The 21,397-nt window shown below is 56.1% G+C and overlaps 3 protein-coding genes and 1 long non-coding RNA gene across 5 annotated transcripts; 3 read left to right on the top strand and 1 right to left on the bottom strand.

Annotated features, from left to right (window-relative positions):
* Nucleotides 1-12: 12 nt before the first annotated feature.
* On the bottom strand, nucleotides 13-1,934 carry LOC115943083 (uncharacterized). The gene is made up of 3 exons (XR_014141076.1): nucleotides 1,853-1,934; nucleotides 1,289-1,344; nucleotides 13-769 (listed from the first exon to the last, which is right to left on the bottom strand). It is a non-coding gene; the product is annotated as an uncharacterized LOC115943083 (long non-coding RNA).
* Nucleotides 1,474-2,530, top strand: NKG7 (natural killer cell granule protein 7). Of its 2 annotated transcripts, XM_006739745.3 has the most exons (4): nucleotides 1,483-1,783; nucleotides 1,863-2,009; nucleotides 2,094-2,228; nucleotides 2,320-2,530. In XM_006739745.3, the coding sequence occupies exons 1-4, from the start codon at nucleotides 1,627-1,629 to the stop codon at nucleotides 2,376-2,378; spliced, it is 498 nt and encodes a 165-aa protein (XP_006739808.1). In that variant the 5' UTR covers nucleotides 1,483-1,626; the 3' UTR covers nucleotides 2,379-2,530. The 2 variants fall into 2 exon arrangements, with proteins under 2 accessions (XP_030890804.1, XP_006739808.1); XM_031034944.2 differs by having other exon boundaries at nucleotides 1,474-1,783; nucleotides 2,094-2,530.
* A 154-nt stretch (nucleotides 2,531-2,684) lies between these two features.
* CLDND2 (claudin domain containing 2) lies at nucleotides 2,685-5,693 on the top strand. The gene is made up of 3 exons (XM_031034941.2): nucleotides 2,685-4,553; nucleotides 4,870-5,007; nucleotides 5,235-5,693. Exons 1-3 carry the CDS (start codon nucleotides 4,385-4,387, stop codon nucleotides 5,651-5,653), a joined length of 726 nt encoding a protein of 241 aa, XP_030890801.1. The 5' UTR covers nucleotides 2,685-4,384; the 3' UTR covers nucleotides 5,654-5,693.
* Nucleotides 5,694-6,390: 697 nt separating this feature from the next.
* On the top strand, nucleotides 6,391-20,928 carry ETFB (electron transfer flavoprotein subunit beta). Its single transcript, XM_006739728.3, has 6 exons — nucleotides 6,391-6,535; nucleotides 14,989-15,147; nucleotides 15,270-15,428; nucleotides 17,692-17,754; nucleotides 19,895-20,053; nucleotides 20,715-20,928. Exons 1-6 carry the CDS (start codon nucleotides 6,479-6,481, stop codon nucleotides 20,883-20,885), a joined length of 768 nt encoding a protein of 255 aa, XP_006739791.1. The 5' UTR covers nucleotides 6,391-6,478; the 3' UTR covers nucleotides 20,886-20,928.
* Nucleotides 20,929-21,397: the final 469 nt, after the last annotated feature.

Below are 21,397 nucleotides of genomic sequence, written 5' to 3'. Positions count from 1 at the left end.
CATTCGCGTCTTTACCATAGTGTGTATAGTGTAGGTTCGGCGAGGGTGAGGGACTCATGTGCTTTGCACACCGATATTCCCTCAGGGCGTGGCATAGTGCCTGACCTATAAGAAGTGCTGGTTGAATCAAATGTTTCCAGGGGCGCCTGGGTGGCTCAGTCGGTTAAGGGTCGGACTCTTGATTTTGGCTCAGGTCATGATCTCGGGGTCGTGGGATGGAGCCCCGCACTGGGCTCTGGGCTGAGCGTGGAGCCTGCTTGGGATTCTCTCTCCCTCTCCCTCCCTGCTCGTGCTCTCTCTGGAGGTAAGGATGGGGCAGAGATTGCAGATGGGCTCTGTGCTCTGGCACTCCCTTCACCACACACCCATGGCCCAGATTCCTGAAGCCCGTCCACGGCTCTTCACTAGACCTACACGCACCACCATTTTTGTGTCGGTGTCCCTGCTGCTTATGACCTGAATCTGCCCCTGGGAGCCTGTCCTCGTGAGCATGTTCTCAGGAGTGGCCAGTTACCTCGGTGGTGAGGGTCTGGGTGAGAGATGGGGGCCGGCAAACTGGAGTCTCCAATAACGGAAGAGGCGCCGGCCTCTTGAGTCACTCTGGGTCTCCCCTTCACCAGCTGTGGTGGGACTGCTGGCTCAGGTCATCTTCGTGACAGAGGTCCTCCTCCAGGCCATTCCCCGATTCACAGAGGTCACATGTGCCTGCACCTTCTACCTGGGCTGTGGCACCTTCACACCTTCACCTGACACCTGCTCATCCCGATCCCTGTATGGGAGGAGGAGGCCAGTGCTGGGAGGGTGGGACGGTTCTGTGTGCCTGCCCCTGCCCCTCAGGTACCCTGATCTTGGCAATGAAGCCCACCACACGGGAGGCCCTTCTCAAGGCAGAGCTGTCTGTGAACTTTTATCAGAGGAGGATGTGGACGTGTCTTGCTCTCCACAAACTTCCAGAATTGTGATTCGCCACCATTTGCTTGCCTTGGGGATAAGCTCCATGCAGGGATCCAGGAGTTTGAGCCCCTGCCTGCCTGCCTCCTCCTCAGGACTCGAGTCCAGGCATCCAGCCCTCTTTTCCTTCAGTCGCAAGCATCCCGGCCTCCAGCCCCCTCCTTCCACAGAGACACTAGAATTGGGGCCTCCCTCTTTCAGAATGGAAGGTTGCAGAACCCACAGGAAAGCATGATACAACCCCCAACTGTCCCCTTTGGCCACATCCCCCCGTTTAACTCACACCCTGGTGTCATCTATCACCTCCCACCATGGGGCCCCCAAGCCTCTCTCACACCTCTTCCAGGAAGTCTCCTCTGATGTTGAGGGTTCCAAGGGTGGGAGGTATAGAACCTAAAACAGAGGCAAGTTCTGAACCACCATCCAAACCACTGATGATGTGACACCCTCCCCACCACACACTGTGAGGGGAACCGGACCTCTGTGGGAGGAGGATGTTGTCGGGGCAACCAGGAAGGGAGGGTGTAGGGCAAGACTCATCTACCCGGAACTGAGTGAAACAAAACTGGCCTGGTTTTAAAGTCTTAAAGGCTTCTCTTTCTTGAGCTCAGAGGACCCGAGTCCAGATCACCAGCCTCTTCATCCCCAGGACCCAGACACCCAGTACCCACCTCCATGGAGCTCTGTCGGTCCCTGGCCCTACTCACTGGCTCCCTGGGCCTGGTGTCCATCCTGATTGCTCTGAGCACGGATTTCTGGTTTGTGGCTGAGGGGCCCAGGTTTTCATTTCACTCGGGGCTCTGGCCAAAGGAGTTTCACACCGAGGTACCAGGTAAGGGATAGTGGTCCCTCTCCTGTTGGGGGTGGTGGGCTGCCGGAGGGGCAGGCACCGACATCTTACCTCCGAGCAGACTACCTCCGTGCGACGCAGAGCCTCAGCATTCTGGCCACCCTGTGGGGACTGGTGTCGGTGATCTTCCTGATTGTGTCCTGCATCCCCTCACTGTCCACTCGAGGCTACGGGCCCCTCGTCTCTTCTACCATGGCTTTTGCTGCAGGTAGACTCCGGGCTGCACTTGGGCTCTGGGGACCGGTGGGTTCCCGCAGCGGGCCTGAGCCCTCTCTCTCGTCTTCATCCCCAGCCATTTTTGCAGTGGTAGCCATGGTGGTCTACACCAGCGAGCGGTGGAACCAGCCTCAACACCCCCAGATCCAGACCTTCTTCTCCTGGTCCTTCTACCTGGGCTGGGTTTCAGCTGTCCTCTTGCTCTGTGCAGGTTACTGCTCCTCCCGGACCTGGAGAGGGCAGCTGGGGGCTCTGAGACAGCAGGGTGAGGGCTAATGCTAACCTCTTTCTGCCACCCCCAGGTAGCCTGAGTCTGGGGGCTTACTGTAGTGGCCCCCGGCCTGGCTATGATGCCTTGTGAGCCGGAGGCGAGACAGGCAGGATGAAGCACTATCCGCGGAAGACCTCATCAGGAGCCGCAGGCCCCCGCAGCCCTCCCTCTAGCCCTTACCCCCAGCCCTCCCGCAACCCCTCCATTTGTTTCTTCATCCATTCAACAAAAATTTGCCGGGATCTGGTTATTCTGAGATTAATTCAGCCACGACATTAGCTGAGGGCAAGCCAGCTCCCTGGTGGGCGACACTAAGCGCCTAGAAAGGAGTCAGAGCCCCCACCTGCCATCAGGTGGCTCCTGCTCATGGAGCCGGGGCAGGTGTGGACTCAGGCACGGCCCCATGTTGGCCCCCTTCTCCCGCCCTTGTCTTTCTCTGTGTTTCTACTTTGAAACCCCGTCCTTTCTCTTTTCTCCTTGGTCTTTCCCACTTCAGTGCTCTTTCCTTCTCACTCTCTCCCTGATTTTGTCACCCTTGTCTTCACTCTGGTCTTCCTCGCTCACTTCATTAATTCATTTACTCCTTCAGCTGGCTTTTCCTGAGCTCATCCTTTCTGCTTGGTCTCACTGGGGATGCTGATGGGAGTCTGACCCGGGCCCTGCCCACTGGGGGCTGCAAGTCTGGTGGGGGAGGTGAGACAGCAGGCAGAGCCCAGGATGGTGAGGAGAAAGACTGACTGTGTCAGGGGTGGGGGGTTGGGGGGAGCTTTCTGGGGTGAGGGTGTTTAGGGGCTTCTCGAGGGCCAAGGAAAGGCCATCCAGGCAGAGGGACCCAAAGGTGGAGGTGTGGAAAGCCTGGAAGTTTTTAGGGGATAGAGAACAGTGCTTTGTGGCGGAATGTAGAACGCAGGGGTGGTGGGGCATGAGGATGGAGAAGCAGGTGGGAGCAAGGGCCCCGACGGTCACAGTGACTCTCTCCTGAGGGCAATGGGGAGCTAGGAGGAGGTTGTGAGCCGGGGAAGGACAACGCCAGTTCCAGGTGCCAGAAAGACCCCTCTGGGATATGCAGGGAGCCCAAAGGGAGAGAGGAGCTTGGCAACGCAATGGGTGCGACTGGGACCAGGGCATGAGGTGGGAAAGAGGGAAGGAGCCAGAAAGATTCGGGGGGAGGGGGCAGAAGGAACCAGACTCAGGGATTCAAGAGCCTTGTGGAGTGATGGGCAAGAGGGAGCAAGAATAGTGCCCAGGGGTGCGGCACAACCAACCGGGTGAGACAGTAGAGTCATCCCTGGTTTGGTGGAAGATGCTGAGCTCGGCTGGGATATGGTTGTCGGGGGTCTGGGAGAGAGACCCAGTGAGGAAGCTCCTCTGGTAAGAAGGAGGAGGACGGAGGTTCCAGGGAAACGGGCACTAAGTGGAGGGAGGAGGAGGAGCAGGGGCTTGCGGGGGGACCTAAGGGGGCACAGTCGGAGAGCTGGGGACCTGCGGAGGTTATGAGATCAAGGGAAGCGTTTTCACAAGGTTATGGTCTACTATGTCATGGCCTTTCGGCTCCCCCCAGACCTGCCATCTGACTCTGAGCTGTCTCTGTGCTAGAAGAGTTGCTTAGGTGTGTGCGTATGTGTGTGTATGGGTGGGTGGGTGGTTATCTCTTTAAATGGCTGATGGGAGAGGGGATTCTGGAACTCCTCCTGCCTCACAGAGACCCAGTCTCCCTTCCCCCACCCCTCTGGACTCTGTCTAAGAAACCCTGGGAGCTGGGTGTGAGTCATCCAGGTGGGTGTGTGCATGGGGGTGGGAAGGGCACTGGACAGGCTAAAGGGACGTTCCACTGGTGAAAGACAGGGTCTCTAAGCAGTGATTCCTTGGGGGTGAGGTCTCAAGGCCCCCAATAGGAGCAGTAGGTGATGAAGGTGTTGGGTTTGGGGAGGGCCTGAAGGAGGGGCCCCCAGACAGCGGTGCTGGGGTGCAGTCAGACATGGAGGGACATGTGGGAGGGGGTCTCAAGGACTTGAAGGACCCGGGAGGGGGGTCTGGGGACGGGAGGGGTGTTGGCCAATCTTGCATGTGTGGCCCTCGGCAGCAGCCTCCCTGGCATGGGGGTGAAGCAGAGCCTTCGGAGCGGGGGCACCTTGCTGGGCTTGTTGGCCCAAATCCTCACGATTCTCTCCACTGCCACCAACTACTGGATCCGCTACCCCGGGGGCCACAGTGGTCTCTGGCACGAGTGTAATGGCCGCACCTGCTCCAACATCCCCTGCCAGAGTGAGGCCCTGCCCGCCCAGATGTCCCCCACTGGACAGACAGCCCCCAGCACAGGCCGCAGCTGGGCACATCCTGCGGCGCCCCCACCCTCGCCCCTCCCACTCCGGTCTCAGGTCCACCTGCTCCCCCGCGACAGAGACTACCACGAACCCCCACTTCGGGACCTACTTCCCTGTTGCGACATTAACTGCCCCTCATGAAGTAACTTCCAAGTTGCCATCCAAACCGTCAACTCTGCTCCCAGCCCGGTACCGGCGGGTCGGGGTGGTGGCCAGGGCCGGAGCCAGCGCGGGGCTGAGGCGGCCGCTCTCCCCAGCCATGCTGGCGGTGACCGGGGCGTGCATGGTGCTGGCGGCGGCCTCCGGCGTCATGGGTTTTGTGATGGGGCTGCGGATTCTGTGCCACGAGGGCGACTCGCGGGGCCAGACTACGAGCGGCATCTTCTTCCTCTACGGTGAGACGGCAGCGGGCCCTCAGGCACAGGGTGGGCCTGGGGGCTGCAGGGGGCAGGGGCCCAGGGGTCGCGCTTTCAGGCGCGGGGACGGGGGTGGGGGGAGGGGCCGGAGACCCAGAGGAGGGGGTGGGGCTGGGAGGAGGGGGCGTGGCCCGGGCGATGGGCGCGGTCTGGGTGGGGCCTGGCTGCAGCCCCCCGGCCAAGCTCACGGGGTGCGCGGGGCCCAGGCTTGCTGCTGCTGATCGCCTTGACAGGCTACACCGTGAAGAACGCGTGGAAAAACGACGTCTTCTTCTCGTGGTCCTATTTTTCGGGGTGGCTGGCTTTACCCTTCTCTATTTTCGCGGGTAACCTGGACAGCGGGAAGAGGGTGGAGGAGACTGCCCAGAGGAGCCCCTTCCCCGCAGACTCCCAGCCGCCCTCCCAGGGACTCCTCAACACACTCCGCTCCCGACTCCCGCAGACCCGGCAGGGGCGCCCTTGGGGCCCCAAACCCCAGTCCCCGGGGCGCTCCCGGCCATCTGCCCCAGGACCCACCGTCCCCCACCCGCCCTCCGCTCCCCTCCCGCCAGGCTTCAGCTTTCTGCTGGCGGACATGATCATGCAGAGCACGGATGCCATCAGCGGATTCCCCGTGTGCTTGTGACTGCAGCCTGGGGCAGAATAAAGGAACGGCTTTCACCGCCGCGGCTCCGCGTGCCTTTCTGGGGACCGTGAGGACACGGGGGACACGAACGCACGCGGGAACATGGACATGAAGAGGACGGGGGATTGGGACACGGGGGTACCTGGGGGTTCAGGGAGGACATAAGCACATTAACCTATAGGGAACGAGGAACACGGGGACACGAGCATGGATGGAGTGGACAAGGCGCATGGGCTCGGAGGGGGAACGGGGCACAGGGGTGGTGGGGGCAGGAGAGCACATGGGCTCTTGGAAAGGATGTAGGGACATGGACGCGGGAAAACGGATACAGGGGAACGTAAGAGGCATGATCGTGGGACGAGGAACATGGCAAGAAGAGAATGGGGAGACAGACACAAGAGGACGCAGGGAATGCGGGCATAGCGACTTGCAGAAGCGAGGGAAACGTGGGGAACTGGGGGAGGGATAAATCGAGGGCGTTGGGAAAAGTTTAGGAGGCCTGGGAGGAGCTCCACTCCGGGAGCACCTCCCTCTGCGCACGACCTTTCCCCTAGTTCCCGGCCACGCCCCCTTCACTAAGTCCTTTTCCCTTCCCCTCAGCTCCCGCCTCTTTCTCCAGAATCCGTTCTCCATTGGTCCGAATCCTCTTGCCACACCTCCCTCCCCTCCGGGCCTCCGATTGGTCCTTTGTCAGGGCGGAGGCGGGCACCGCCGCGGTTGACTGGCTGGCGGCGCGGGGCGCAGGCGCAGGGCAGGGGGGGGCGGGACGTCTGGATCCAGAGGCCGAGTGAGCGGACCGACGCCGCAGGTGGCCGCGGCAGGAAGATGGCGGAGCTGCGCGCGCTCGTGGCTGTAAAGAGGGTCATCGACTTTGCCGTGAAGGTGACCGGGCCCCCACTTCCACCTCCCCCGAACCCCGAAACTGTATGGGGGGGTCTGCTCGTACATCTGATCTCTGCCGCCTTTCCTCCCAAACGTCAAAGTCACACCTGAGGGCAAGGATCAAGGACTGTGAGGGTCAGACTTCAGATCCCTCCTCGCTCAAACCCGGCCCCTTTGGGGTCATGACCTCGTTCCCTTTTCTCAAGTTCTGGACTCACTGTCTTAATAATTCTGTGCAGTACGAGTTAGTTTCTCTATTTCTTGCCTGCTGGAGATGCCACGGCCCCTATGTAACATTTGGAGAAACTGAGGCCCAGAGAGGTCACTCAGCTAGGATGCGGTAGAGCTGAGATGATTCCCCTCTGGGTCCGTCTGACTCCTCAGCGCAACTAGTGCTTTGCAACGCAAGCCACACTTTGACCTGTTAGGCTGCATTGCACACTCAGTTGGCTGTTAACAGGGGAACCCAGAAGCTTTCACCCTACAAAGCCGCGGGGTGAGTGAGGAGGCTCTAGCCAGGAAGGGAGGGAGAAGTGTTTGCTAGAGATGGAATCCTGTTTGACTGAGCTGGTGGAATGGCTCCCATTCCCCATGAGGGGGCTGGGGGGCAACGTCTCTGAGGTCCTGGCTTGTCCCCAGAGAGAAGCTGGTCGGGACAGACGTGAATCAGACACAGGCTCTCTGGCCAGTTTCTCAAAATACTTGGCTTAAAGCAGACTGAAGATGGTGACTGCCCATCCATGTCTGTCCTCACCATCAAACTGGGATTCCACCTCTGTGTCCCCAGCATTGCCCAGCACGGGGCCTGGCATGCCAGAGGCCTTGGGGTGCATGAAACCAGGGCCCCTGACGGCTTGGGGAGTGAGGTGGGGAGGAGGTCCCGGGAGCCGGACTTGGCATGCAAACTTCAGTGATCATAACTGCTCACGTTTAGTGAGTGCTTATTGTGCAAGCAGCAGCACTCCAAGTCCTTGACAGAGACCGACTCATTCAGTGCTTTCAGTATCCTCTTGATTTTATGAATGCCGTTGGGACGGGTTAGGAAAGTGAGGCCCGCGGAGGTCCTGTTACTTGCTGGATCACCCAGCTCCAGGCAGCCAAAGTCAAGATCGAAGTGCAGGGCAAGTCCTGCACCAGTCTCTGCTACCCCCCCCCCTTTTTTTTCTTTTTGAGATTTATCTGAGAGAGAGAGAGAGCAAGCGCACAAGCCGGGGAGGGCAAAGGGAGAGGGAGAAGCAGACTCCCCACTGAGCGGGGAGCCCATCCCAGGATCCTGAGATCATGACCTGAGCTGAAGGCAGCCGGTTAAGCTGAACCGCCTAAGCCACCCAGGCGCCCCTCCTCCCTTTTTCACTCCACAGCTGCAGCAAAGCCCTGACAGCAAAGGCCAGGGGTGTTGTCTTCAGCTGCTCCTGGGGTCCTGGGACCTTCTCTCCTGGTTTCCTCCCACTTCTAACTGTTCCTTTGGGCTCTGTCGCCCCCTGGGCCTCCCTGTGCCCCAGCCCTGGTCTCCATGGCCTGATACGCCTGTGTCGAATATGTCTCCCACACCGGCAGGCCCGAGTTTGACGGGCTTTGGTCCCAGCCTCACCCAGCACAGGGCCTGGCACACGGGTGTGCGCTGAAGGCGAGAACAAAGAGAGGGTATCAGCTGCTGTCCTATCCCAGGGATATGTGCTGCCTGTCCCTGCCACGCTGCCCCGGGGCCCCCTCCACTGTATCCTGTCTGCTGGCTGTGTGTGTGGGTGCCCTTTCTGAAGAATTAAATGGTTCAAACGTTGCCAACTACCTGATCACTGGGCCAGACCCCCAGCACCATTGCCCTCCTTCCCTTGCCACCCCCGCCACCTGTTACTTGTCAGCTGGTCCCTTTGTCCATCCTCATGGGCCCCGCATTTCAGGCTTCCCTTTCTCCCACCTGGCCCCGCAACGCAGTCTCCTCCCTGGTTCTCAGTGTTTCCTTCAGTCCGTCCTCTCCCAGCCTCAGGGCTCCTCCTGCACCCCGAGTTGCCCTGAGGCTCCCCAGCACCCTCAGGACAAAGTCTGAGCCCCTCAGCCTGGTGTTTGAGACCCTTCGTGGTCTGGCCGTGGCCCCTGCTGTGCCATCCAAGGTGCCCTGTCCCTCCCTCACCTGATCTTTCCTGATAGACCAGGCCCCTTCTTGCCTTGGACCTTTGCCCCCCGCTGTGCCTTCTGCCTTGGCACCCTTCCCTCTCCATCTCTGCTTCTTGTACCTCCCTTGTCCTGCCTAACTCTGATCTGTCAATTGTATCAAAAGTTTAGTGATTCTCTGGTATCACCTCCTCCAGGAAGCCCCCCTACCCCAACCCTCTCAGGCCTCTTGATCTGTCCTCGGACACTCCTGCAGCCCCCTGGGCCTGCCTCTCTCAGCTCTGCGCCCACACTGGATTGGGATCCTCTGCTCACCCAGGTGTCACCCCCGCCCCCAGAATGGCAGCTCCTTGGGGTGAGTGCCGGGTCTCTACTCTGTTCCCAGCGTGGCTTTTTCACCTCCTTCCAACCTTTGCTCAGATGTCACCTTCTCTGTGAGGCCTTCCCTGGACACTGACTTAAAACTGCAGCCCCCATCATCCCTGTGCCGTCCCTTGCTGTAATTTCTCCATACTCTTATCACTTTGTAATCCACGGTGTAATTTTCTGATCGCTTGCTTTAGTGTCTGTCTCTCCTTCCAGAATTCAAGCTCCAGGGTCTGGAGGAGAGTCTGTCTGACGTAGTCACCACTGTCTTAGATAACGGTTACGCTCTACGGTTCAGGGCCCACTTCAGGCCAGTCCCCTGGGTCTACTTCCTGCTCTGTGGCCTTGGGGGCAGTTGCTTGACCACTCTGAGCCTTACTGTCCTCCTCTCTACAGTGGGGATAACACTAATACCTCCTGTATTGGATGGCAGTGAGGATTAAATGGGCTGTTAGGATAGTTCCTGGCTCATGGTTATGTTGGCCTTGGCTGGTACTCAGGGAGTGTGGTTATTATTGGTAGAACTGGTAATGGAAGTTTTTTTTACTCATCCGTTCAGAACACAACAAATGCTCTGCTCAGTGTGTGTCTGTATGATTGTGTGTCTAGGGTGTTAATTCATAAGCATTTGGCAACCCAGGGATACTCAGTTCTGGCCAGGGATACCTTCTCCATGAGCCGATGAGGCTGTCAACGTTAGCGTTTCTTTCAAGGCCCAGGGAGAGACTGGGTCAATTTTGCGTTCATGATTTGGTGTGCATTTTCCTAAAGAGGCTCCCCCAAAGGCTGGAAACTTCAGGCCCCAGAAAACCTGTATCAAGCTCTGGGCCTAACCCCAACCAGCCATGCCTTCCTTCGGTTCTGGGAGCGCCCGGCCTTTTCCCCTCACTCACCCCTCCTGCTCTCAGCAGGGCTGGCCCCTCCTTGTCCCTCACGTCACACGTGTCAGCTCCGTGAGGGTGTTGGTCCTCTTTCCCTGCCCGAGATGAGGTTTGCTGTAGAAGGGTCTCCGAGCGCTGACCACCGCCTTAGTCATCTGTCCCTGGCGTCACTCCCTGGCCACCATCTCCCTGTCTGGCCTTGGCTGTCCCGGTCACTCCGTGTCCTGGGTGTACTCTGCTCTGCCCAGAGCCCCAGCACATGCCCAGTGAGTGACTCGCTTGACGGAAAAAACTAGAGGACAGAACCGCAGAGGAGTCCTTGAGCTGTGTCGACAGTTCAGGGAGAGCTTGCAGAAGTCACTTTATAAACACCTGCTCTGAGACAGTGGGCCATGAATAAAGGGACCAGCTCCCCTACCTCTTGAGGGCCCATTTGGTGTCCTAGAGTCTCATGATTCCCAAGTCAGACTTGGAGTTAGGCTCCTGATCCTGCCACTTCCTTGCTGCTGTGTGATCCTGGGCAAGGCGCTTGGCCTCTCTGTGCTTCGGTTGCTCCATCTGTACAATGGGGATGGTGATGGCAGCAACTAACCTCCTCAGTGGTTAGGACAGTGAAATGAGGTAATACACGTGAAGCCCTTGGAGCGATGCCCATCTGGCTCACGGCCGTTTCTGTTGCAGGTTCATATTTTGCAACTTGAAGAGAAAGAATGAAAGCTCCATGCTGAATCACCTCCTTTGATTTATAAAACCTCATTATTTAAAAAAAAAAAGACACTGGTCTGATTTTTCAGACCAACCATCGTCTCCTGACTTATGTAATTTAACTAAACAGTGTTTTTGAAGCTTGAAATCCACTCAGGCTTAAAAGGTCTTCCAGGGAGAAGACGCTCTGGCACATTCCCCGGGGCCAGAGGGCTCTCATCCCTGCTCCTTGGGGGTCAGGAGCTTAGTGCAAGGCGTCTGGCCAGACCAAGAGCAGGTTCGGCGCCCTCCACCGGCTGCTGGCTCACCGGGTGGGGGCTGCTTTTCTTGTGCAAACGGGAGACCTCTGACTTGGATTTTATTTTTGTAATGAGAGGGCTTTTGTGTTTCTGTTTCCATTGCTGTTTCCGAGCGTTTGAGTGGTTCTCGTGCAGGTTCTCACGCGTGGTTCTGGCAGGTGCTCGGCCCGCGAGTACAGTCATGAACAGAGCTGATGGAAACGCCTGTCCGCGGGCAGTTGACTTTCTGGTGGGGAGAAGACTGATAATCAGTCACTCTAAATCAGTCCCGCGTGTGTGGTACGTCAGGGGTGGGCAGTGCTACGGCGAGAGTTAAACAGGGTGAGTGGGAACGGGAGAGTTGGAAGGGATGGGGTTTACACAGGAGGCGAAGGACAGCAGAGGAGGTGGGGGTTGAGCAAGGGCATGTTCCGGCAAATTCTGGGGATCGTGTACAATACGCTCAGGGTAGGTTCTAGTGAAAAAGCATGGATTCAGAACATGGTATTGGCTCCAATTGTATTTTCGTAAGGTGAATTTATTCAGTTCTGAGATTTGAGCCTTATTTTTGGTGCTAAAATGACTTTTAGGAGCACCTGGGTGGCTCAGTCAGTTAAGCATCTGCCTTCGGCTCAGGTCATGGTCTCAGGGTCCTGGGATGGAGCCCCTGAGCAGGGAGTCTGCTTCTCCTGCTGCCTGCCGCTCCCCCTGCTTGTGCTCTCTGTCTCTCTCAAACAAATAAATAAAATCTTAAAATGACTTTTAAAAAATGAAATAACAGTGATAGAAAATGATAGTTGTCCTTTTTCTCCTCCTTCTCCTGCTCAGTGTCACAGGTCCATGAGGCACATCCAGACTGGGAAGAGAGAAATGTGCAGGGAGGTAGGAGGAGACTCCAGTGAGTGTCCCCGGCCGGGCCAGGCTGTCATCTGCATCTGTGCCGGTTGAGCCCTTGGCAGCAGCCACAGGGGAGCAGAGCAGAGGGGCAAGCCAGGTCCTGGGCTGGATCGTGCAGGCGCCCGAGCAAGGCTCCTCTGGGCATCTCATGGGCTATTTAGACACAGAACCCACCTGCCCCCCGGCTCGTAGGATGTAGCCACCAGAAGCCCCAGAGTCCTGCAGGATTCTTCCCTCTCCCCGCCCCTGCCCCTGCCCCTGCCGAGCCCAGAGCTCTGTCACTCCCACCTCCAAAGATCCCTCCAGTCCCTCCGCTTCTCCATCTCTGCTGGCTCGGTGGTCCGAGCCACTGTCATTCCTCATTTCGTTGACTAACAGCCACCCAGCTGTCTCCCCACTTTCCGCCCTTGCTGTGCTCCCAGTCTTCCCCACCAAGAATGCAGAACGACCTTGCGAAAACTTAAGTTGCATCCACTCGCCTCTTTGTCGCCCTTGTTCTTTGGATCCAGACCCAGCTCCCCTTCCGGAGCCCGCTGGGCCCTGCGCGGTTAGTTTCCTTTTGCTGCTGTGGTGGACTCAGCGGCTTCAAACAACGCAGACTGGTTCTCTTCCCATTCTGCAGGTCAGTCGTCTGAATGAGTCTACTGAGCTAGGATCAAGGTGTCTTCGGCCCTGCGTTCCCTCGGGGATGGGGAGGGAGGCGCGGGGAAAATCCATGTCCTTGTCATTTCCAGCTTCCAGAGGCATCTGCGTGCCTTGCCTTGCCTTCTTCCAGCCTCAGAGCCAGCAGCAGAGTATCTTCACGGTCTCTCTGACTCTGACACTACCCCTCCCCTCTTCCACCTACCTCTGTCACTTAGAGCGACCCCTGTGATTACATGGGGCCCCCAACCAGATAACCCAGGATGATCCCCCTCTCAGAGTCATTAAATTAATCACTTTTGCAAAGTCCTTTTTTGCCCTGGAGGTGACATTCATAGGTTTCAGGGATTAGGATGAGGACGTTTTGAGGACTCATTACTGCGCCTGTCACAGTAGTTCAGCCTCTGTGGCCTGACGGCAGACTGCTCCGCTGGCCACACCGGCCTCCTTGGACTCCTTAAACCTCAGGGCCTTTGCACATGCTCTCGCGCCACCGAACCCTTTCTCTCACACTTGACCACTCCAGTTCGTCTTTTAGGTCTCAGCTCTAGTGCCACTGCCTCAGGGAAGCCTTCCCTGACAGCCTCCAACATCCGACAGGCTAGGTCACAGGCCCCCATCATCCTCAGAGGTCCCCAGACTTCATGCATTGTCGGGTGGCATAGCAGGGGATTTGAGTGCTTGGGTCCTAGAAACTACTGACCGGCCAGCTACTTTGCTTGAGTGCCTCAGTTTCCTCTTCTGCCCACAGGGACAGTGACTGCTCCTTCCTCGTTGGGCTGTCACCAAGATTAATGAGTTAGGATAATTGCTTAGGACAGGGCTCCTGCAGTGCCTGGTGGCCAATAACATTCTCCCCGTGGGCTATTAAGAGGAATGTGGGGGGCGCCTGGATGGCTCAGTCGTTAAGCGTCTGCCTTCGGCTCAGGTCATGATTCCTGAGTCCTGGGATCGAGCCCTGCATCGGGCTCCCTGCTCCACGGGAAGCCTGCTTCTCCCTCTCCCACTCCCCCTGCTTATGTTCCTGCTCTCACTATCTCTCTCTCTGTCAAATAAATAAATAAAATCTTTTAAAAAAAAAAAGGGGGTGCCTGGGTGGCTCAGTCGTTAAGTGTCTGCCTTCGGCTCAGGTCATGATCCCAGGGTCCTGGGATCGAGCCCCGCATCGGGCTCCCTGCTCGGCGGGAAGCCTGCTTCTCCCTCTCCCACTCCCCCTGCTTGTGTTCCCTCTTTCGCTGTGTCTCTCTCTGTTAAATAAATACAGTCTTTAAAAAAAAAAAAGAGGAATGTGGTGGGCTAGGAAGTGGCCCCCCCTACGCTGTCCAGGCCCCGATCCATAGGTGAATGGTAGCTAATTTGGAAGGAGGGTCTTTGCATTTATGCCTGAGCTAAGGCTCCTGAGATGGGGAGGTTATCCTGGATCATCCAGGTGGGCCCTAAATGCCATCTCCAGAATCTGCATAAGAGAGAGGCAGAGGGAGCTGGGGGAGCCAAGGGATGGATTCTCCCCTCGAGCCTCCAGAGGAACTGCGCCCTGCTAACACCTTGCTTGCAGCCCAGTGAAACTGATTTTGGATTTCTGGTCTCGAGAGCTGTGAGACAGCAAGCGACTGCGTTAGCAGTTATTTGGAATGGCAGCCACGGGAAACTAATAGGGGGATGGTTAGCTGTTCATACTGCGCTAGACCCTGCACTAGACTGGGAGCTCATGGGCCGGCAGGCCTCACTCCCTTGCTCATGGTGGTGTCCCCAGAATCCGGCTCTGGGCCAGCAGCACACAGTGAGTGCTTGGTGAAGACAGACCATGTGCGGAAGGGAGTGAGCGGGGTTTGCCTGTTTGGCAGAATAGGCCTTTGATGCTAGTGTTTTTGCAAACTAGATCATGACCATATGTCAGTCATAAGATCCATGTAGAGGGCTGACATTTAAAGAAAGAGCAGAAAGGGGCGCCTGGGTGGCTCAGTCGTTGAGCGTCTGCTTTCGGCTCGGGTCCTGATCCCGGGGTCCTGGGATCGAGCCCCGCATCGGGCTCCCTGCTCAGCGGGAAGCCTGCTTCTCCCTCTCCCACTCCCCTGCTTGTGTTCCCCTCTCACTATGTATCTCTCTGTCAAATAAATAAAAAAAATCTTAAAAAAAAAAAAAAAGAGCAGAAAATGTCAGGCTATGGTATACGAAGTAAGGGTAAGTATTGTTACCCGAACCTCGCGTTGCAGGGGTATTTCTGTTGATATGTAAGTATATGTTGTGTATTTGTAATATGCTCAGGAGTATCATAAAGTATATGTCACACTGTGGTTTATGGTAAACAAACATTTGAGAAACATTGTTTCAGGCCCCAGGAGCAGCGAGAGTCGGAGGGGCATGTCCTATGTCCCTGATGCTCCACAAATGTCTGAATGAGATCATGAGCGGATGATCCTCTACCTACCTGGGACTTCTCATCTGCTGTGTCGCCTGAGCTGTGGGACCCTGGACAAGGCCCTGCCCCTTCCGGGTCCCCGTTGTCCCCATCCAGCCCTTGCCTTCTTGCCTGTTTCCCCTGACCCCGCCCCTTCCCTTTCTGGCCCGGCAGATCCGGGTAAAGCCTGACAAGACGGGTGTGGTCACGGATGGCGTGAAGCACTCCATGAACCCCTTCTGTGAGATCGCCGTGGAGGAGGCCGTGCGGCTCAAGGAGAAGAAGCTGGTGAAAGAGGTCATCGCTGTCAGCTGCGGGCCCACCCAGTGCCAGGTGCAGGTCCTGGGGAGAGGGTGCCAGGGCCCTGAGTCCTGGGTCTGAGGGAGGAGGGCCTGGGACCAGGCTCCTGGGTCCCCTTGGGGCTAGAAGCCAAGTCAAGTCCCTTCTCCTGGCAGGAGACCATCCGCACTGCTCTGGCCATGGGTGCAGACCGAGGCATCCACGTGGAGGTGCCAGCTGCAGAGGCAGATCGCCTGGGTCCCCTGCAGGTGGCCCGGGTCCTGGCCAAGCTGGCAGAGAAGGAGAAGGTAGATCTGCTGCTGCTGGGCAAGCAGGTGAGTGTGCCTCCCCCGCTCAGGACTGGGGAGGAGGGGGCCCAGGCTGAGTGGAGAGTTAGAGCAGGGTGGGCAGGGTGACTGTGGACGTCAGAAAGACTCCTGGGGTCCTATGGGGTGAGATCGGAGCCCCGGGAGCTACGGTGATGGTCCGTGTGGGAGAAGAGGAGGCCAACGGACAGAGTGGACAGGACAGCCGCATGGCTAGGGGGCGGGGCTTGAGCTGTAGGGAGTGAGGGGGAGGGAGGAGGTCGAGACGGTGCTGGGGTCTGGCTGGGAGACACAGGGAGGGAACTCCTGGAAGAACAGTCAGGAATTGTAGAGAGCCCAGGAAGACATGGGGAGGTGGTGTGTGGGGAAGACAGCTGTGTAGTTCCAACAGCCTAGGCTACTACAGAGACCTGAGTCTCTTCTGGAGGGTGCCGGGGAGCCTCGGGAGGCCTGTGAGCGGGGGAGGGAGGGGATCAGCTCTGGCCGCAGAAAGACCTCTCTGAGGCCATGGGGAATGGACTGGAAGGGGAGAGACTGGAGGCTGGGAGTTTTGGGAGGAGCTTGGGGGCTAATGGTGAGCTAGAACCCTGCCTACCACATGGTACCCCCACCTGAGGCATACGTGAGTCGGCTTCAGCTGTTTCCGCAGGAGACTGGGGAGGCGACACCCTTTCTCTGGCTAGCCTGCCCACCCCCTCCCATTTGAGGACAGACATTGTGGCCTCACTCGGGGTGGGGGCTGAGGGTCATCGGAAGAGCCAGAGATAGACAGCAGTGGGAGGGGACAGACCAAGGGACAGGGGCTTAGGAACAGAGGCTGACAAAGAATGTCAGAGACTGAGAGATAAGATAGGGCACAGACCTGGCTCAGGAGGCTCAGAGATAGAGCCAGGGCGCCGGCTGGAAAAGACAGGGATTCCGGCAGGCTGGATCAGCCCCTGAGGAGAAGGGGAGGCTGATGGGTCTATGTAGGTTGTTGGGTATCCTACCCAGCCCTGCAAAACAAGTCAGGTAGTGGAAAACAAGAGAGATGACAAACAGCAAAGGAATCAGTACAAGTCAGTAAGCTGAGGCAGAGGGCCTAACCAGAGAACAGGCCAAAAAGGCATGGTCTGGGTCGGGCTCAGGGCTCTGGGGACCCAGGTCTCACACCAGCTCCCCAGGACACTGGCGCTGGCAGCATGGCCTATGGAAGCCTCCTGCATTCACTGGTGGGTCTCAGACTCATGTCCTGCCTGTCCTGGTTGTCAGGGACAGTTCCTGGGGCCAGGGCCTCCAACTGAGAAGGTACAGGATAAACTGGACAGGACACTCTTCATTGTAGGTGGTAGTCAGAAGCAAACAGGCTTAAGCCGGAAAGTGAACCTGTTAGCTCATACAGTGCAAGCTTCAGGTATGGCTTGATCCAGGGTCACATGTCAGCTCTAGGCTCTGCTCCTCTGTCTTGTCTTTTTTTTTTTTTTTTTTTAAAGATTTATTTATTTGACAGAGAGAGACACAACAAGAGAGGGAACACAAGCAGGGGGAGTGGAAGAGGGAGAAGCAGGCTCCCTGCTGAGCAGGGAGCCCGATGCGGGGCTCGATCCCAGGACCCCGAGATCATGACCCGAGCCGAAGGCAGACGCTTAACGACTGAGCCACCCAGGCGCCCCTGTCTTGTCTTTACTTCATGCATCTCTAGGCTCATATCCCACAAGCCTCCCCAGTGGGAAAAAAAGAGCCTCTTTCCCAAAGGCTCCAGCAAAGCTTTCAGAGCTGACTCTTCATTGGTCCAGCTTGAGTCAAGTACCCATCCCTGCACCAATCACTAGGGTCAGGGGATAGAACATTCTTATTGGCCCAGATCCTGTTCATTCAGTTCCCCAGTGTGGCTGGCCCAGGTCCTGGCTCATGGGAGGCTTCTGTGAATATTTATATAGGGGCAAAGATTTGGCATCGAGATGCTAGATGTCTTTATGTGCCCCTGGACAAGGGACTGCCTGTCTCCAGGCTCAAGTTGGGGGATGGGATCATTCTAGACCAGGAGTCAGCAAACTATGGGCCATGGCCACCCCTGATTTTATAAATAAAGTTTTATTGGAATGCCACCACACTGGTTGCTTTATATAGCACATAGTCTGTGGCTGCTTGTGTGCTACCCAGGGCAGAGTTCAGGAGCTGGGACAGACCACATGGAATCTAGAAAATGTTGGCCAACCCCCATCTAGACAAAGGCCCGAATGGTATGTGAAAAGACCCATTGTCATACAGTCTTCTCTCTTTCTCCACTCAGGCCATCGATGATGACTGTAACCAGACGGGGCAGATGACAGCTGGGTTGCTAGACTGGCCACAGGTGAGGCTGGAGTGGGGAGCGCCTGCTGGGGGCCAGATCTGGGGGCTCAGAACAGGGCCACCGTTGTCCCTGCCCTTTTGGAGGGAGGCAGGCTTAGTAAGGCGGGATGGCTACTCCAGCGGGCAGGAGGGAGACGTGTACAGCTGGGACACCAGGCCTCATCTGGGCCTTTGGTGCTCTGTCTTCATCAGCCCTGTCACCCAACAACCACACCAAATTCATCCCTGCCTCGGGGCCTTTGCACTTGCTGTTCCTTCAGCCTAGGGCATGGGTCCCTCAGATTGCCTCGTGGCTTTCCCGCTCTCTCCTTTAGGTCTGCTCAGTTGTTACCTCTTTAGAGAGCCCTTCCTTGCCCACCCTGTATGAAATTCCAGATGCCCCACTTCCCACCTATGCCGGTCCAATAGAAATGCAAGCCACCTAGGTGATTTATAATTTTTCATAGCCATTGCTTCTCGGCCTTTTGGCTAAGATCAAGTGTACAGTTTTTCATAGCCAGATTAAAAAAGTAAAAAGACACAGGCAAAATTAATGCAATAATATTTTATTTAACTGGACACATCTAAAATATGATCATCTCAGCCTATAATCAATATAAAAAACACTGAGCTATTTTACATTCTTTTTTCTTTTTGTATGAAGTCTTCAAAATCCAGTGTGGATTTTATATCTACAGCACATCTCAGTTTAAATGCTGAATTTCCATCAGAAATACTTAGTTTAGATTCCTAAAACTCACAGTTGAAAAAGTAGGTTCACACACCCCAGTTATTCCAAACAGACTTAAAAGTTTTCCAGGGACTGAATCGAGTATCTTTTTTTTTTTTTTTAACAGCTTTATTGAGATTAAGTGACTTACCATAAACTCTGCATATGTAAAGTGTACAGTTTGATAAGCTTGGACACACATATACACCCATGAAGCCGTCATCACAATCATGATAATATATTTGGCTTATTGGTATATTTGGCTTATTGATATATATATATATATATAATATATTTGGCTTATTTAATAAATTATTAAATTTATTTATTTATTTAAAAGATTGATTTATTTGAGAGAGAGAACACGGGGAGGGGCAGAGGGCGAGAAGAGAGAAGCAGACTCCCCGCTGAGCTTGATCTCGACCTTGAGACCATGACCTGAGCTGCAATCAGGAGTCAGGCACTTAACCAACTGAGCCACCCAGGCGCCCCTTGGTCTTTTAATTTAAATTAATTCATAAGATGGAAAATTCCATCCTTCCATCGCGCTAGCCATGTTCCCTACGCTCAGAAGACACTTTGAGTCCTGTGGCTGCTATGTATGTATTTGGTTCCTGGCGGTTTTCCTGGCCAGGATAAATGCACATGAAAGCCAGGGCCTTGTTGGTCATTGTCACAGTGTATCCGAGGGCTGGTTCTTGGGGTGCTCGGATGAGACTGGGAGTGACGGAACATTCCAGCTAAGACTTGAAAGGTTTGTCCGGTGAGTAAGTGAATGGAGAGAACAGGTTGGTTGGACAAAGAGGGTGTAGGTACATCAGCAAATGTTGATTCAGCACTGAGAGGCAGAGGGGGCTTGGCCAGAGCATGGGCACCAAGCGAGGAAGATGGGGCCCCAGCAGACCTTTCCAGGGTCAGCCTAGCAGAGGGGCCTGGAAGGGAGCCCCAGGGGACAAAATGGTGGGTAGGGGGAATAGGGCATGGAAGCAGCTCTTGGATTGACCAGTGGTGGGTGACAGCGAGCACATTTTGGAGCCTTTCTCTGCTTTAGTTTTCCTCATCTGTAAAGTGGGGATAATAGCATTTACCTTATAGAGTTCCCATGAGGGCCTGATGACTTAGTGCATGTAAGTTGTTTAGAACAGCATCCTTCCACTCCATATGTGTTCATCATTATTAAGGGAGGTTAATAATAGGCAGGAACCTAACTGGCAGGTTCAGGTCATTAGGACCCTTACCTTGGATCCTAGTGAAAGTACAGATACCCGGCCCTAGATTTATGAAATCCCTTTCTGTGTTTTCCTCCTGTATATGAACTTGATGTCTATAGGTTACCTTGCGGGACTCTCTCTCTTCATTTGCTCACCTGTGCATGCACTCCTGCCACTCTGTGCCTGTCTTGAGTTAACCTCACCCCCCCCCATCTCCCCAGGGCACGTTCGCCTCCCAGGTGACACTGGAAGGGGACAAGTTGAAAGTGGAGCGGGAGATTGATGGGGGCCTGGAGACCCTGCGGCTGAAGCTGCCTGCCGTGGTGACCGCCGATCTGCGGCTCAATGAACCCCGCTACGCCACATTGCCCAACATCATGGTGAGCGCTTAACGGACGGGTCCCCGAGGGCCCGGGAATGGGTGAAAGCATTGTGGGCCCAGTGCCTCCCTGGTGCTCAGATGCAGGGACAGAGGATCCAAGGGACTTCTTATCCAAAGGAAGGGCTCACCCGGCTAAAAGAAAGAGTTCGCTGTTCATCATGGCCAGTAGGGTGGGTTCATTGGGTCATCTTAGCCAACAGGGAGAGTTTAGCGTGCCATCCCAGCCAAGAGGAAGGGTAAGGTGGATCATCTCATCCAGTAGGATGGGTTCAGTGAGTTAGCTCAGCCAACAGGGAGTGTTCAGTGGGTCATCTCATCCTCCAGTAGGGTGGGTTCAATGGGTTGGCTTGGCCAAAAGTCCATTGAGTCATTACTGCCAGAAGATTGACGTTGCCAATCCATTTCAGCTAGTGAAGGGCTTCCAAGGAAGCTGACTAAAAGAGGACCCTTAATAGAGGGGCTTCCCAGGCCATTCCTGCCCACAGAAATGATCTATACCAGGCCCCATAAGAGGTCACAGATGTCCTGGCTAGTGGGTAGGTCCAGACAAGTTCAGGCAATGGGATTGGTTCTGCAGACGTGGCAGTCATGGGGAGGAGGCTGCCGGAGAGGGGGCAAGGGCTCCAGCAGCCCCGTGAACTGTGGCTGCCCATGTGCAGAAAGCCAAGAAGAAGAAGATTGAGGTGATCAAGCCCGGAGACCTGGGTGTGGACCTGACCTCCAAGCTCTCCGTGGTTAGCGTGGAGGACCCGCCCCAGCGTACGGCCGGCGTCAAGGTGGAGACCACGGAGGACCTGGTGGCCAAGCTGAGGGAGATTGGGCGGATTTGAGCCCCTTCCCTGAAACTCAGCAATAAAACCATGACCCTTCCAATGACTGTCTGTTAACTCATTCCCTGGAGACCTGGTCTTTGATTCATTCAACAAACATTTACTTAAATCTCCTGTGTGCCAGGCCCTGTGCTGGGTGATGCCGGGGACCCAGGTGAGTCACATCCAGTCCCTGAGAAGCTTCCAGGCTGAAGTGGTGGGGGATGGACACGTGCAGAGGCAGCTGTATGTAGGGTGCTGTATGCTCTAAGCAGAGGAGACACCACGCACCTGGGAGCCCACCTGGGGCCCTGACCTGGCACATGGGGCCAAAGAGCTTTCCCAGGGAGATGGCATCTCGGTTGAGTCCTGAAAGACACCTATCCGTGACGTGGGGAGAAGGGCTTTCATCTGCAGAGTTTTTGCCGGGGACTCCCTGGGGACTCCCAGGTGCTAGGCCCTTGCTGAGACTCGGGGTACAAGAGGGAACGAAGCTGGAAGCTCAAGGTCTGGTTGGGAAGACAGACAGACAA

The sequence above is a fragment of the Leptonychotes weddellii genome, chromosome 16 (genome assembly GCF_054177405.1).
Source record: "Leptonychotes weddellii isolate Sample4059 chromosome 16, ASM5417740v2, whole genome shotgun sequence".
NCBI classification, from domain to species: Eukaryota; Metazoa; Chordata; class Mammalia; order Carnivora; family Phocidae; genus Leptonychotes; species Leptonychotes weddellii.
This window is presented reverse-complemented; position numbering and strand designations above follow the sequence as displayed.